General features: G+C 33.4%; 1 protein-coding gene across 2 annotated transcripts; it reads left to right on the top strand.

Annotated features, from left to right (window-relative positions):
• Positions 1–2,258: 2,258 nt before the first annotated feature.
• Positions 2,259–14,145, top strand: LOC132719867 (ADAMTS-like protein 1; the record flags this gene model as incomplete). Of its 2 annotated transcripts, none has more annotated exon segments than XM_060703799.1 (16): positions 2,259–2,429; positions 2,904–3,137; positions 3,363–3,521; positions 3,924–4,057; positions 4,542–4,746; positions 5,630–5,768; positions 6,190–6,286; positions 7,312–7,442; positions 7,739–7,843; positions 8,082–8,211; positions 8,879–8,994; positions 9,285–9,376; positions 10,307–11,107; positions 11,543–11,731; positions 12,322–12,475; positions 13,385–14,145. In XM_060703799.1, coding segments are annotated over 16 exon segments (3,000 nt in total), but the record flags the coding sequence as incomplete, so codon positions are not given.
• Positions 14,146–16,398: the final 2,253 nt, after the last annotated feature.

Below are 16,398 nucleotides of genomic sequence, written 5' to 3'. Positions count from 1 at the left end.
GATGTAGGAGCCTCATTTTACTCTCATGATGGTGTAAACATATCTATCTATACCACGTGTAGTTCTGCTGCCGCTTTTTAACATTTTTTTCTTTCATCAGTACTCGTCCTGTCAAAGTACAAAAACAGGTTCACTGAAGACCTAAATCTTTACCACAAGATGATATACCAAATGATGATGAGCATATATTCCTCTATCATTAACACGCGATAATGTACCGCATGATAGTGGTTTACATATATTCTCCTATCATTACCACATAGTGATGTACAAAATGGTGGTGTACATTTATTCTATCATTACCGCATGGTGATGTACAAAATCATGGTGTACATTTATTCTATCATGACCGCATGGTGATGTACAAAATGATGGTGTACATTTATTCTATCATAACCGCATGGTGATGTACAAAATGATGGTGTACATTTATTCTATCATTTACGCCTTGTGATGTACAAAATGATGGTGTACATTTATTCTATCATTACCGCATGGTGATGTACAAAATGATAGTGTACATTTATTCTATCATTACTGCATGGTGATGTACAAAATGATGGTGTATATTTATTCTATCATTACCGCATGGTGATGTACAAATGATGGTGGTGTACATTTGATAACACATGATGCTATACCACATTAGTGTATATTCATAATAACATTATGGTATGTACATAGATTCTTTAATCATTACCGGATATAAATCACCCTGATTACTCCAAACTATTCAATTATGTTATACTTACCGTTAAATATGCGATATTCATATTCATATAAATTGTGATATTTTATCTGTAAGGGGAGAATATTCGGGAGATAACTGGCGGATGAATATGAATTTACTGATTCCGGTTTGATTCAGCATAATTGTACAAAAACTGTTTAAAAACGAAAAATGTTCATTATGGTTCGTTGTTGTAAATCAATACAAAATAACGAAATATTTTATTATTTTTACGATATTACATAAAAACCCGATTCGGTAGTTTAGAAAAAAAGAAACAACTGGAAAGTAATGCAAACATTTTATTATGTTCAATGCATGTCACATGCATAGTGTTACGACAATTAACTAAACTTGTTTGAGTTAATTTACATCGATGCTAAAATAATCATTATAAGCAGCTGCTATTATAACTGTCAGAAACGGTGTCATACGCATCTTAATTGAAATTATTCATTACACAATAAAACTTCATGAACATATATTTAAATATATGATCTGAAATCTTGTCATTTCACTTACCGTATACCTTCACTTACCGTATACCTTCACTTACCGTATACCAGCTGTAAACAAACTGTCACATTGAAACTTAATCCTAGCTTTAAAAATTCCTGTCAATGCAAAGTAGTTATCTACATTTCAAATTATGACATGTGAAATTATCTTTTCAAATGATCTGATTCCCGCTGTAAACCTTTTATATCATCTGAATAACATGGATACCTTTCATACTGGGATATATACCTTATCCATTTAAGGCACAATCAAATCTAAATAACATTTAACATATAACACTTACATGTAAAATAAATATTTTTTACAACATTTATTCACACGTGAAAGTCATAAATATTTCTATCCTGTACAAATTAAGTTGAATTTAAAAGAAATTCTTTTAGATCACACGTATGTTATCCAGTGTGAGTCTGAATTTGTTAATTCAAAGTTTTTCACAAACCTAGATCAGTCTTTACTTGGTGATTTATATGTGACATATGCTGTGCCTCTTTGTTTCGTTTCTCTCTATATTTTTTGTACATGTAAGATATGCTTATTTTGCGTTTTGATTATGTATTGTAAACATTATTTTTGTAGACGAGGAGCTATGCTCATATCTGCAAAAAGAAATAAATATTCTGTTCTGTTCTTGTGAGATAACCGTAAAATATTCACATATGAGCCGTGTCACGACAAAACCAACATAATGGGGTTGCGACCAGCATGGATCCAGACCAGTCTGCGCATCCGCGGAGTCTGATCAGGATCCATGCTGTTCGCTATCAGTTTCTTTACTTGCTATAGGGTCTGTAAGCGAACAGCATGGATCCGGATCAGACTGCGCGGATGCGCAGGCTGGTCTGGATCCATGCTGGTCGCAAACCCATTAAGTTGGTTTTGTCGTGACGCGGCTCATATCATTGTGTAGTGAAATTCAACAAAATAACGTCGACGTCTATATGGCATGAACATTCTCGACTTACTCCTACTTTTATTTCATTGCTAATATTGTGATGTTAATTTTCAGTTAGTGACAGAGATAAGTGGGAGTTATTGGTCAGAGTGGAGTGACTGGAGTGAATGTTCTCGGACATGTGATGGTGGTGCCAAGTATCAAACTCGCAAATGTATCCGACGACGATCACACGATTATAGATGTCATGGCCCCAGAATTCTTTATTCCACCTGTAATAATCAGGTAAACTAATCCCGACCTAATATTTGATAAAATATACAAATTGTATTTATTTAAATTTTGTTTTCATTAGGTAACAGTTAAAATGATAGAATTAAAATTTAAAATGTTCATGTTCAAAACTTCACTGAAGCAATTATTTCATATCTGTATGGCTGTGTTCATATTTCTCAGTAATGGTCATTCAAACTGATTGTGAATGAAACTTAAACGTCATTGAACCACTCTCGTTTCCCTGAACTAACCAGTGTCATTTGAGGAAATTGAGTATTGGCCAAAGTAGGGATCGTACCTACGATACGTGGTTTGTAAAGTAGACATCATAACTACAAGACCAACTCGCCTTTGCTAAACAATTGTTTTTATCCACCAAAATGTGTTTTGGTAATACCTTTGTTGCCACCTACGTTTATGGTATACAAATGAACTCCAATCAAAACAAGCTCATTTAAATGATTACCTTTCTTTTTTTTATAGCCCTGTAAGTCCGGTGTACCTGACTTCCGGTCAGAACAATGTGCTGCGTATAACGATGGTTCGTATTCCGGTCACGTGTTTAAATGGTTGACACACCATGATCCGCTTCACCCATGTGCGTTGTCGTGTATTGCCGAGGGTACCAATATGGTCGCCATATTAGCGCCTAAAGTCCTAGACGGCACAATGTGCCATAACAATTCTTTAGACATGTGTATTAATGGACAATGTGTGGTAAGTAGCACTTCGTCTAAAATAATTCAATCCAATTTTATTTTGATTTCAAATTAAAAAAGTTCTAGTCATATTCATTTAATATAAACAATTCTTTAAAAATAGCAACAACAACAACAACAACAAAAGTACAATGTACAAGTTCCTAAGATATCTGCCTGATATAATTGAAATGAATTATGTAACATACAAGTCTATACTTACGCCTCAAATTTTTTTTTTCAGAAAGTTGGTTGTGATCACAAACTATATTCTCAAGCAGTTGAGGACAGATGTGGGGTATGTGGTGGTGAAAACAGAACGTGCGTCGGTAAAGAACACGTGACTAAAGAACGCTATCGATGGATTCAGACAGGATTTGGCTCGTGTTCGGTCACGTGCGGTGTAGGTAGTATCACATTTGCATGTACCAAATTTTTTGATACATTCGAAAACTCTTCATCTTAGAAATACGAAACAATTTGACAGACAATAGAAAACTCATTACTGTATATCATTTCATGCCGACAAACATTATACATATGCCTATTCAAACTTTTTTTTATATAATTTGTCCTTTGTTACAAGGTCGTACATCTCTGGTTAACTTGTACAAATGGAAACATTTCTCCAGTTAAATTAATTCTTTTTCTTAAATGTTATCGCTTATTGTATTAATAGCGATACATTAAATAGCCAAGGATACGATGATAAATTACTTCCTACGATTGAACTTTAACGAACATTTTACTTTAAGATGAAACATTATTGAAATATAATGAATTATAACTTTCTTCACTTTGTAAGACAGGTGTCAAAGACAAACGGCTTTTGTGTTTTGATTCGTACAAAGGTCGAGTAATGGACTCCATTCATTGTAATGATATAAAGCGGCCTACAGACACGAGAGCCACGTGCAGACCTGGCACGTGTCCACCCGCGTAAGATTTCTCTTTCTGTCTAAGTAACGAACATATTAATATTCTAAAATTGAGTTTTCTCTTTAGCTCTTCAATAGAAAGATAGGTTTAATGTGTAATCATGTTATTGTATAATTGTTGTTATTGTTGTTTTTAAAATTATTTCAGCTATACGTTAATAAATTAATCAATTGAGAGGTTGAATTGTTAACGCGTAGGACTAGTAATCTAAAGATTGATAGCCACGTGGGTTTAAAACCCAGTCAATTACAAGCCGTTGTTTCCGTGAGCAAGAAACTTATTGTTTAGTACTGGTTGGTACCAGAAACGGATTCGAGAGTGTTTCATTAAGCTTAAAGGTTCTAAAATAAATTAGTATTAACTAAATTAGTAAAACAACTTTTAACTTACATAACTATACGCCGTAAAATACGAGTTTAATTCTTCATTTTTTAATATATAACAATATTTAATGCTATAGATTTTATAAATATTTATCATACAGGTGGCGTGTTGGTCCCTGGCAGAACTGCACACGTGATTGTGGTGGAGGAGTGTCATGGCGGGTGGTCACGTGTATACAGACATTTGAGGACAGTACACAGAAGCTTATGAAGGACAGTGATTGTGAAAGTTCTACAAGGCCCTCCTCGAGAAAATCGTGCAATGGTTATATATGTCCCACCTGGTATGCCGGGGAATGGACAGTTGTAAGTGGACTTCAAGTATTTCAAACTAATACAAAATTATGTAAAAAGAATAAAAGAAAATATTTCTAAAGGATATTTATAGAGATTTGATGTGAATTATTTGTACAACATGATTTGAAATAAACAAAGCGATAGTTGTATAGTTTAGCAAATAGTTGTCACTTGATTTTACACTATGGCTTACAATTTACCATTTTACACGGTCTTACTAAATGTTAAGATACATTTACATTTTGTTTTGATTTAAAACCCGATATATACTGATACAAGAACTCCCCACCAGCAAAGATTATTTTTTTCCATATCATTTTTGAAATGTCTTAAGTGTCTGCCCATTTCATAAATCTATGATTAAATTATAACAACTTACTTCTTTAGTCATCTTATTGCATTGTTAAAATCACAAATTTAGGAACAAGCTGTATCTATTGAATTCACGACCTACATTAAAGTTATAATTAATATTAATCAATGTGGTTTCTACTTAAAATCTTTAATTATCATTTTCATCCAACATGGTATACTTATGTCACTCCCAAGGTTCCGGGTTCGATACTGGGTAACACCCTTGGGATTTTTCTGAAACACATTTAGTGTTTCCCACCTACCAAGAGGCTAACTGGAAAGAAAACCAAGGTAACCTCTTATATATCAGTGCTATGCACTTGGCGTGTAAAAGAACTAAGGGGTCTATTAAATAAAAGCTATGGACTGGTTCCCGGACTCCCTTGTATCTCATAGTCTGCCAAGGTAAGGACCCTACTGGAAATAAGTGCTTGAACTTTTGAAGGTTATCCTTGACCGCCCGGTCTAAAGAAAATCAAATCATATGTTAACGTTTTACTGAATTTAATTTCACATTCGTATACCTGATGTTTTGTAGTGTAGCGTAAGTTGTGGGACAGGTATACAGACACGTGAAGTAATATGTCGTCACGTGGGAGATAATTATTGTAATGTCAAGGACAAACCACGTACAGAGAAGATATGTAGCACGGGCATAACGTGTTACGATCTCAATGGTATAACTTTATCTTTTAAATAATGATAAAAAAAACTTTAACAGTTGAGCTGATAATTTTTGAAAAATGTTGTTATTAACCACCATTAAAATCACAATTAAGTAAATAATGAGAAAAAAAGAATGTCAATGTTCTCATTTCCATTCCAGTAAAATAGTTTTGAGTTTGTAATCAAAATTATTATGATTATCATAGGTTACCATTGTAGACATGGTAGAGTTGAGAGTATATAAGTGAATTAATTTGTCTATTTAAATGAAATTTAACATTAATTTCTTAATAATGCGAGCAGTGTTTTCATCTAATCAAAATTCTTTTTTTAATTTCAAATAGTGAATTCTGTTACTTAATGTATCAGTTACTGCAGGCATGAACACTCGCTATATCTGATATATAAATGACTTATTTACATATTGATTAGGTGACATCCAGGAAAGAAAAGTTGGTCAGTTAAAGATTTCAGATGACATGCCACAGGGAGATCAAGCTATAACAAAAGAGGACTTATATGAACCTCGGTATAAAATGATAATCATCTTTTCATTTAATCCTTAAACCTACCGAATTTGAATTATGTTTGATGGTTTGGTTTGGTTTTACGGTGCACCAATACAATTTAGCGCCGAAACAGGAAAGATAATTTTAGTTAACCTCGGGTCTCACAAACTTAAAGTTACACCATTGGTCAAAACCGCCCACTTGCTGGAGCTAAGAGATGCATAAACTCCAGTAATACGAACCCATTGTGTCGCCTTATACGATCACGCAGGGATAAACGGCGGCAGCAATTCTGATGCCTCTACCCTTTAAGCACACCTCAGAAAAGGGGAATTTAAGTTATATATTTGTCATTTTTGCCATATAAATGAATTTCAAAAGAAAAAATACAAAAATGAGTTCCCTGGTTGCGACTGGTTTGTATATACCATACTGGTTACAAAGGATAATCAATTTCAGCTCCTGCAGGTTTAACAGTCATACTTATTCATTAAAATTGTATAGTGAATTATTACCTTTAGATCAGTTCTTCAGTTTTTAAGATAAACCGTCTGAATTGAAGCTTTAATATTTTATCGTAACCTTTGCTCTATATATCTATGACTTTGATTGGCAGTTATTATCTTCTAACCGTAAAAACTTATTTTCTGTTCACTTCTCCACATTTACAAGGTTACAACAAGTGAAGACAAAATCTCCTAACTAAAGTCTAAATCTCCTAAAATACACAATATATCATTATAATCAAGCAGTCTATCCGGTCTTTCTTATTTTTGAAAAAAATATGCATGGCAGAAGTAAGAGAAAATTGATATATAACGTTTGTAGATAGTAGATTTAACTGTTTAATCGCATCCTGGTGTGATAATGTCAATCTGTGTTCCACAAACCTATCATATACCAACAAACGCCAAACGAATTTATTTTCTTTCCAACGCTCGCACACAGGTGTTTTATTAACGGAAAGGTATTTCCAATGTCAAAGTAATGAACGAAATCTTCATAATCAAACAAGAGTTGAAATGTTGTATTTTTTCCTTGTCAGATTTGTAACGACCACGTGGGATTCGTGCAGCGCCTCGTGCGGAGAGGGTATCCGGTTCCGGTTTGTACGTTGTCAGGTATTCCTATGGTATCTCAACGATTTCTCAGACCTTCCAGATGAAGATTGCAATGGTTAGTTCAAATATTTTAGATAATTACAAATAATATTTGAACATATATTTTATAGATAAGAAACCTGTTTTCATCCCAATCACTGTTCATATTTTAGTTTGAAAAAAAAGACTTGATTTAAATGTATTGTGAACTGAAATACAACTGAGATTAAAAGTACAAATGTACGTTATGATATTAGCAAAAACCTGAAAAAGACAAAGATATGTTTTCACTTAAAGTACCTGAAGTTTGTTCACTTTTTTTTTTGTTTGGTGTTATTGTAATTTTATTTATCCCTGTTACATTTTTTTCAGAGACGAAGCCGGCTGAGCACGAAACATGTATGGTAGAACCGTGTTATGACCTATATGAATGGGTACCAGATGGCATGACAGAGTGTAGTCATACTTGCTTAGGCGGTACTGTCATAATTTCTGAATTATTTTTTCCCTTTTTTATACAGTAAAGGTAGATAATCGCTATAGCTAACTACTGCTTTGTTTGTTGCAAAGGAAGTTGTACTGGTCGCAATAACATGGGTTTACTATTTTGGAAACCCGTATTTTAGTAGAAGTTAAATATATCATAGAACACAAATACAAATTTTATTGAGGAAACGACAGGACATTTATAAGTAATACGATGTTACTATTTCAGGAATACAAGAGTCTATACTGAAATGTAAAACTAAGGAAAACCAGACGATTGTAGATGACAAATTTTGTGTTGAGGCGCCGCATGTTCAAGCTGAAAGGCGAATATGTAATGTCAAACCGTGTCCTCAAAGGTAACTTTGCTGTTATGAATCATGCTTGCGGCATTAAAGAACAATATTAAAATAACTCTGCAATATTCGACATTTTTGCGTCTCAAATACAAATATGTATATTTATTATATACTTATAAATGAAATGCTGAGAAACATTGATGAAATAAAATGCGTATTTTTATTTTCCCTGAAAAAAAAGTGGAATGAAATTATTATATTTCATACCACTCGATGAAAATAAATCCTGTATACATAGAGGAAACTTAAACATCCTCAATATATACAATAGAATATATTATCTATTCTAATATAGAATAGAATCATTTACCTTGATGCAATACGTATATATAAACGCACATTTTAAAGATTGGGTCATTATAAAAAGTATTTGTTTGAAGTTACGTTACCCACTTCTTTGTCCATTCGTAGGGTTTTTTTCAATAATAAATAATATAGCCTATGTGCTGGCAAAAAAAAAGAGTTGGAAGAGTTTGAATAGTCAGGTAGCGCAACTACAAAAGAAGTTGTTCAATTATATGATGGCCTTCCTAGTGATGCCACAAATCACCTTCATTAATTACAAAAAGTTTTGGTATGATATGAAAGAATATGAAAACAAAAATCCTGCAAATTGAATAAGATTCGTATCATCATGTGTTTATCATATTTTTCACATATTTAACAGATGGGAAATAGGTGATTTTGGTGAATGTTCTGCCACATGTGGTGGTGGTATCAAGTCTAGAGATGTGAAATGTATACAGGAAATTGCACAGGGACCAAGTGTTTTAAACCTACCAGGTACGTACAAAAATATTATCCAATTAACAAACACTATAATCCTGAAATGATTATCAATTTTAAAAGACAATGAAAATCAAAGTCCAGTAAGATTAGCATATGATGGTGCAAACTTGATTCAAACAATTTTGAAATCAAAATGAAACGTGGAAAAGTTAGTACCATCTATGATTGGATTTTCTTAATGCATTTTATACATACCTTACAAAGTTCATTAAAAACATGTTCAAACATTTATGATGTCTGGAATTAGAATAATTTAGAAACACACACGTTTTGTGTATTTCAAGATTTCATGTGTAGCCGGCCTATACCAGATAACAGCACATCATGTAACACGTTAGATTGTCCAGGACAATGGTATGTCGGCAACTGGTCTAAGGTATGTCAACCGATATTACTTATTCTAATCTGAATATTACATATCTATATATGAGCCGCGTCGTGACAAAACCAACATAGTGCGTTTGCGACCAGCATGGATCCAGACCAGCCTGCGCATCCGCGCAGTCTGATCAGGATCCATGCTGTTCGCTATCAGTTTCTCTACTTGTAATAGAGTTGGTAAGCGAACAGCATGGATCCTGATCAGACTGCGATGATGCGCAGGCTGGTCTGGATCCATGCTGGTCGCAAACCCATTATGTTGGTTTTGTCATGACGCGGCTCATATGTAACAATAAAACTCTAGCTCAGAAGAATTTTTGCACGGACCTCTTCTTATTCATGAAACTATGTCCCTTCAGCATATAGGTTGTTTGGTTAAAGATTTACTGTGTTCATCTTGAGGTAAAATACTTTAATTGCAGTTTATTGAAATGTGGAAAATTTTCAATGAACATGTCTAATTTGAATAAGAGAATCCAAAAACTATGTTTGGGAAACTGCAGTCCCAATTACTGGTTAAGTTAATGTGGTCCTTTCTTGAAAACCTGTTAGTGTTTTTTTTAGTGTTTGTTTAGTTTAAAACGTTACATATCTTCCCTTTGTGTACTCATAAGATGTGTATTTTTGAATTTAAAAATAGACTGTATAGCATGTATCAGTCTTTTCAAATATCAAATTTCAACATAATATATCTTTAACATTATTTGGTTGAGAATCATAGATAACTGTCAAATCTTACAAACTTGCTTGGTTCTTGATATCATTTTAACGTACTAAATAAACTGTTTGTCAGTATTCCTCAAACTTAGCTGCATTGACGTTACACCTTCAAAATTAGATAAAGAAACCTGTTTTGTACATGCACTGTTTTGTATTCTTGTTGTTTTGATAAGAATTTTTTCATATTTCTGTATTGTTTTGTTAGTGCTCTGTCACGTGCGGACTTGGAATTCGTGTAAGACGTCCACAGTGCCAGAAGATTCGAAACGGAAAATTAGTGAATGTGTCTCGTTCCGGATGTGACATGACTTTGAAACCGGACACAGAAATGATGTGCAATATGACGTCATGTCCGGATCCAATGATTAAAAGCAAAAACGTCAAATTCTACCAATTAAGTAAACTATCGCGACTAAAATTGATTGTTGGAATGGAAGCTAAAATTCTTCCAGAAACAAATATTATTTTAAAATGTCCTCATGTTGGATTAGATGGGCAGAAAATAACTTGGTTTAAAAACGGTAGTGAATTTAGACGTTCTAAAAGAGCGCGAGTTTCAAAATCTGGTGCTTTAAGAATAAGACACGCTCTTCCAGGTCGAGACGACGCCGTCTATAATTGTATGGTAGGCGGACTCAGAGCAAACGTGTCCATTGCATTTGGATCAACTTTTGATATTTTACAAGCAACAGTTTATAGAGAAAAATTCTTAACAGGTAAAGCCAGTAAAGAATACTCACTACTTAACAAGACAGTAATGTTTACTGACCCCATAGATAGGTCAAGAAAACCACTGACCCTGATATCTACAGACTGGTCAAGATGCAGCGTCACGTGCGGAGGAGGACTTCAGTCTAGAAATCTTAGTTGTGAACTTATTACGCTAGATTATTATGAAATTTTACCAAAGGAGGAATGTTATAAAGGCTCAACACAAAAGCCACCCATGATTCAAAGTTGTAATACAAACCCGTGTGTGATATGGCGGACCGGGGAATGGTCGCAGGTATTGATTTCTCTGCTATATTTTTACGTTGTTGTCTTTTATCTTAATTTCAAAATAAAAGTCACACGAAAAAAAGTGTTCCGCATTTTTTAAAAATACTTGTCGGTAGCATTTCCTTATATAAACTTATAACATACAATATCCAAAAACAAGATATTTACATTTTTTATCATTTCAAACTATTTTTTCAGAACTGTGGTTAATATTATGTTAATTTACATTTTCCTTTGAAATATGACGATATATTTGTATGAGTATCAAGCTGGCGAAACTATATCGGACGCTCTGCTAGGCGAGTACAATATTTGTCAGTTGGATACGAATGTAGAATAAATGAAAAATTAATCATTAACTCACTAAAACACCTTTAGTTATAGCTATTTGAAATATTTTTAGATGATTTAATAGAATATTTGTATGTGACTATGTTTTCAGTGTAAAGATGAGAATTGTGTAAGAGAGTTATATTCTATAGAGAGACGAGATGTAGACTGTGTCAATGAATTTAACGACTCAGTTACTGACCCTTCATATTGCTCTACTCTCGGATTTCCACCAGACAATATACGAGACTGCTTCAACCGAAACTGTACATTTAAATGGGAAACATCAAGGTGGTCAAAGGTAAGTATCATCACCCGTTCATGTATATGAAATATACATTCATTAAAAGTGAATTTTAAATGATATTAATATGTATTTACGCATTTCTACTTAATGTTGCTTTTTGTTCCTACATATTGTAGAAGTATAAGTTATATTATCATTTATGTCAAGATGAGTAAAATCTCTGTGTACTGACTAAATGAGTGTATATTTAATACAATAATACTGCAAAAACATTTTTTCAGTTATATCATTACCTCCCTTGATAAAAGTGAATGCGCCTTTTTGTGTTACGAGCATATCATATTCGTTTACCGATTGCAAAACAGCAACTTGTCATATCTATATCTAACAGAACACAAAGGAAAATCGGCTGTGTATATTATTTTTTTAAATCCAATCATTTGGATGATACTTTAATTTCTTTAAATGCATGGCGTTTAACAGTTTCACATCATTAGCTTCTTAATTCCTTCAAGGGAATGCATATTGACCTGACTTTTGTTCTTTATTTATTTACTATGCGCGAAAGGGCGAATAAATGAAAAGATCGACTGACAATAACTATCACTTTATATATAATGTTATGAAGTTGTTATATTTTTCAGTGTGTGTCAAATTGTGATGAAAGGGGGTATAAAACGAGAACACTTACATGTATATGGGCGGGCAGTGGTGAGATTGCTCCACAGGGCAGCTGCAATGTGATACCACAACCTAAAACCAGCAGAAAATGTAAAGGAAAGCCGTGTGATAGCATGGGTGAGTTTAGTATAATACTTAGTACTACATGTTTATATATGTATATAACTATATAGATATATTTCTTCAGTTATCAAAATTAATTGCTTTTTTTGTTATTAAAACTGACTTTTCAACAAAGCAAATTAGTAAGTTGATAGACTACTCTCCTGCGCATCGACCGAATGAATGTTTCACTAGCGTTCACATGTTTGTAGTAACGGGTAGTGTATTCAATTAGCTGCTAAGGGAGCGTTATATGAGCCGTGTCATGACAAAACCAACATAATGCGTTTGCGACCAGCATGGATCCAGACCAGCCTGCGCATCCGCGCAGTCTGATCAGGATCCATGCTGTTCGCTATCAGTTTCTCTACTTGTAATAGAGTTGGTAAGCGAACAGCATGGGTGCTGATCAGACTGCGCAGATGCGCAGGCTGGTCTGGATCCATGCTGGTCGCAAACGCATTATGTTGGTTTTGTCGTGACGCGGCTCATATCATATGTTTGTTCTTTGACTTTCTCATGTACAGACTCAATCAAACCGAGTCTGCAATTTTCATATAATTTTGTTGTGATTAATGCTTCCAAGGGGTCACTTTTTTCCAAATCTTTATGCTTCACAACAGCAGGTGTGAAGCACGTACTTCACTTCAGTGTCGTTTATTTTTCTGGTTCTTCGGGATCATCGATGCCAGCACAATTAAGTATTGAGAATTGAGTACCGCTCAAGCCGGTGCTAGGGGTCGTGAGGGATGTTGCATTTATCCATTATCCCTCATGTACAGACTCAATCAAACCGAGTCCTCAATTTTCATTTAATTTTGTTGTGAGTAATGCTTCCGAGGGATCTCGTTGTTTCCAGATTTTTAGAGGAAGCCTTCTTACATCTTTCATGTAAAGAGATGTTTTTTATATATATATTTTCAGTTTGTGAGGACGAGAGTGACTATTGTAGCATTATATATCAGATGAACATGTGCCATTATTCTAACTTCGAAGAACGCTGTTGTGCCACGTGTCACCCCGATTATGATTATGACAACTACGAAGACGAGGCTACTCAACGCTGATCATATTTAAATTATGTGCCCTAGTGTAGAATATTAATTTAAACTCAGACATGCATTTTCCAACTGACACAAAAATAAGGAAAGTGTAGCTAAAGGCGCTTTGTTAGAGTGGTTGAAAACAGTCATCTGTTCAATGCATTGTGGCATACATATATTTATATTGATAAGGTGGAATACTTTATAACAGTTTCGGGATATATAGCCCTGAGGTAAAATTCCATATACAATGAACCCCAATCGCATATATTTTGTGAAAATTAGGAAATATGTTCAACCAACAGGGAGGAGGAACGTTCACGAAATGCATCCCTCCTTTTAAGCAAAACAAACAAAAGATAACGTGTGAGGGTGAAACCCAAGAGAAATTTCATAAATTACCACATTTCATTACATTCTGTAAATTAAAAGACACACAATTAATGGCACTGTAATTTGGAATTTTAAAAAAATGTAACAACATGTTTATTACACGAATTCAAGAATGTACAGTAGTGATTTGTTATACACATATTTCGAACTTTCCGAACCAGTAATCGACATGTCGTTGTCTCTGTGTATCCATGGAAACGTACTTGATAAAAACCAGCTGCATTTCGTAAAATTTGGCCAAATCTAATGCCCAGTTTTTAGAATAAAGACCTATTACTTTAAAGAATTTTTTGTCTATGTTTCGATTGAGTCATGTTTTTACCAAGCTGTAATTGTGTTAAATACATGTACTTAGAAATACTTAGAAATTGATTTGCATGGAATATTTTTGGAGTTATAAAATTTGAAATTTACCTAACATGTAAATTTTTTGTTACATTTGTTTTACGATGATAGATACGATATTTCTCTACGCTGTAGATTTATAAACTTTATGCGGTGTATATGTTTTTAATCACATTTTTGTTTTTAATTTTAGATACTCTAAAGGAACAAACACATAGATGCTTAGAGTTGATTTTGTTAATGTGTATGAGTTTTGTCGGGAAATTATGATCATTTTTGCTTTTATTTATTGATATTTATGTTAGCTATTTTAAATGTTTGGTCATCGACACGAATTTCGCTCACTTTATTTTAAATATCGTTTATATAAACTGTGTATTCATTATTCTTAGTTTGTGTGTCGATTACATTGGTGGTGAAACTTTGACTTTAGTTGGCCACAAGTCATCATATCATACTTTAATCATGTCTCTGGTGTTGTCTAGATGTGAAATAAAACAGTGATAATGATTTGAGCCGCGTCACGACAAAACCAACATAATGTGTGTTCGACCAGCATGGGTCCAGACCAGCCTGCGCATCCGCGCAGTCTGATCAGGATCCATGCTGTTCGCTATCAGTTTCTCTACTTGTTATAGAGTTTGTAAGCGAACAGCATGGATCCTGATCAGACTGCGCGGAAGCGCAGGCTGGCCTGGATCCATGCTGGTCGCAAACCCACTATGTTGGTTTTGTCGTGACGCGGCTCATTTTACTGACACCGTTTTATGACAACTATTTTTATTGATAAGCGTCAATTTAGTAAGCACTAGTTTTTAAAGTATTTTATAGAAAGTATACAATAGAATCATATGCGTAAATCGCCAACACCAGTTTAATTCCGGACGAGTTCCCACAATATTTTCATTGAATAACATAACATTATATAACATAAACATATAAATATTTAGACAAATATTCAGTGTAAGAATACACTTGAATGTATGAATATATGTTCATATACATGTTATGTTTGACATGTTGAAATACGATAGCCTTATATATACAAGTTGTGTTATTGCAGAAGGTGCTTATTAAATGTTGTTGTTGTTGTTGTTGTTGTATGTGTTTCTATGCAGTGACATGTATGATGTATATAGATAGTGTTTGTTTTTATTTACAAATCTGATAATAAATAATAATGTGTACAAGAGCTTTTGTTGTTGTTATTTTTCTTAAATATAGGTAATATTACATGAGTATAATGTAATTTATAACCTAGAAGAAGTAAGCATATATCACTATTAACGACCATTTATAAATATGCAAACCGGTAGCTTTCAGAACAGGAATATGCTTTATATTTTATAATTTTCCTTTGTGCTGACATCTACGGGACATCCTTTCGAATGTAGCTCGGTGTACAAAACATTTTATCATTTCATTTATCGGCATTTCAAATGTCTTTATCAATAGATAGATGTACGGAGTAACCTTCTTATTTAAACTGTCCATATAAAAGATTGTCATCTAGTATGTGATATTAGAACATAGGAAGTATTTTTTGTACAATCAATACTAAAAGCTTCTTTAACGCGGTATTTTGTATTTTCTAGATTTTTAAAGGTTATGATTGTATTACTGGCCAAATTTCACAAAGGAAAGAAAAATTTAAACAATTTGACAAACATTTCCTTCTTATTAATACACTCGTGAAGAAATGTCTCATGCAGACATTGTTACATCTTTCGTTAATATTATATCATTTATCTGTTCAATAGAATTGGAAAAGGTTTTCATAGTTACTCTGACTATAAAAACAATTCCTCTTTTTGTAAATTAAACGCGAATATTTATTCAAATCAATGATGATGTTTTAAATATAATAACGCACGAAGGAAAAAAATGGTTATATTCAACTCTAGTTATTATTCCGGTATTTTATTTCACACTTCCTTACCTGTAAATTCCAAAGTTATCAATGTCCACTAATATAAATTAAAATTGATCATCAGAACAAAACCGTATCAGTCGTATTGTATTACAATATAAGATATATAAAGTTATGAAGCATTGCCTATATAGGAATGGCATTTCTAGTACATGTTGTATAAAGAAGGTTTTAAAGAATATTAAACGAATGGCGATTAAAATAAGTGAATGTTATTTGAGCCGCGT

The sequence above is a fragment of the Ruditapes philippinarum genome, unplaced genomic scaffold (assembly GCF_026571515.1).
Source record: "Ruditapes philippinarum isolate M1 unplaced genomic scaffold, ASM2657151v2 ctg7362_1_1_1_1, whole genome shotgun sequence".
Taxonomy (NCBI): domain Eukaryota; kingdom Metazoa; phylum Mollusca; class Bivalvia; order Venerida; family Veneridae; genus Ruditapes; species Ruditapes philippinarum.
The sequence above is the reverse complement of the archived record's forward strand: the minus strand, read 5'-3'. Positions and strand labels throughout refer to the sequence as shown.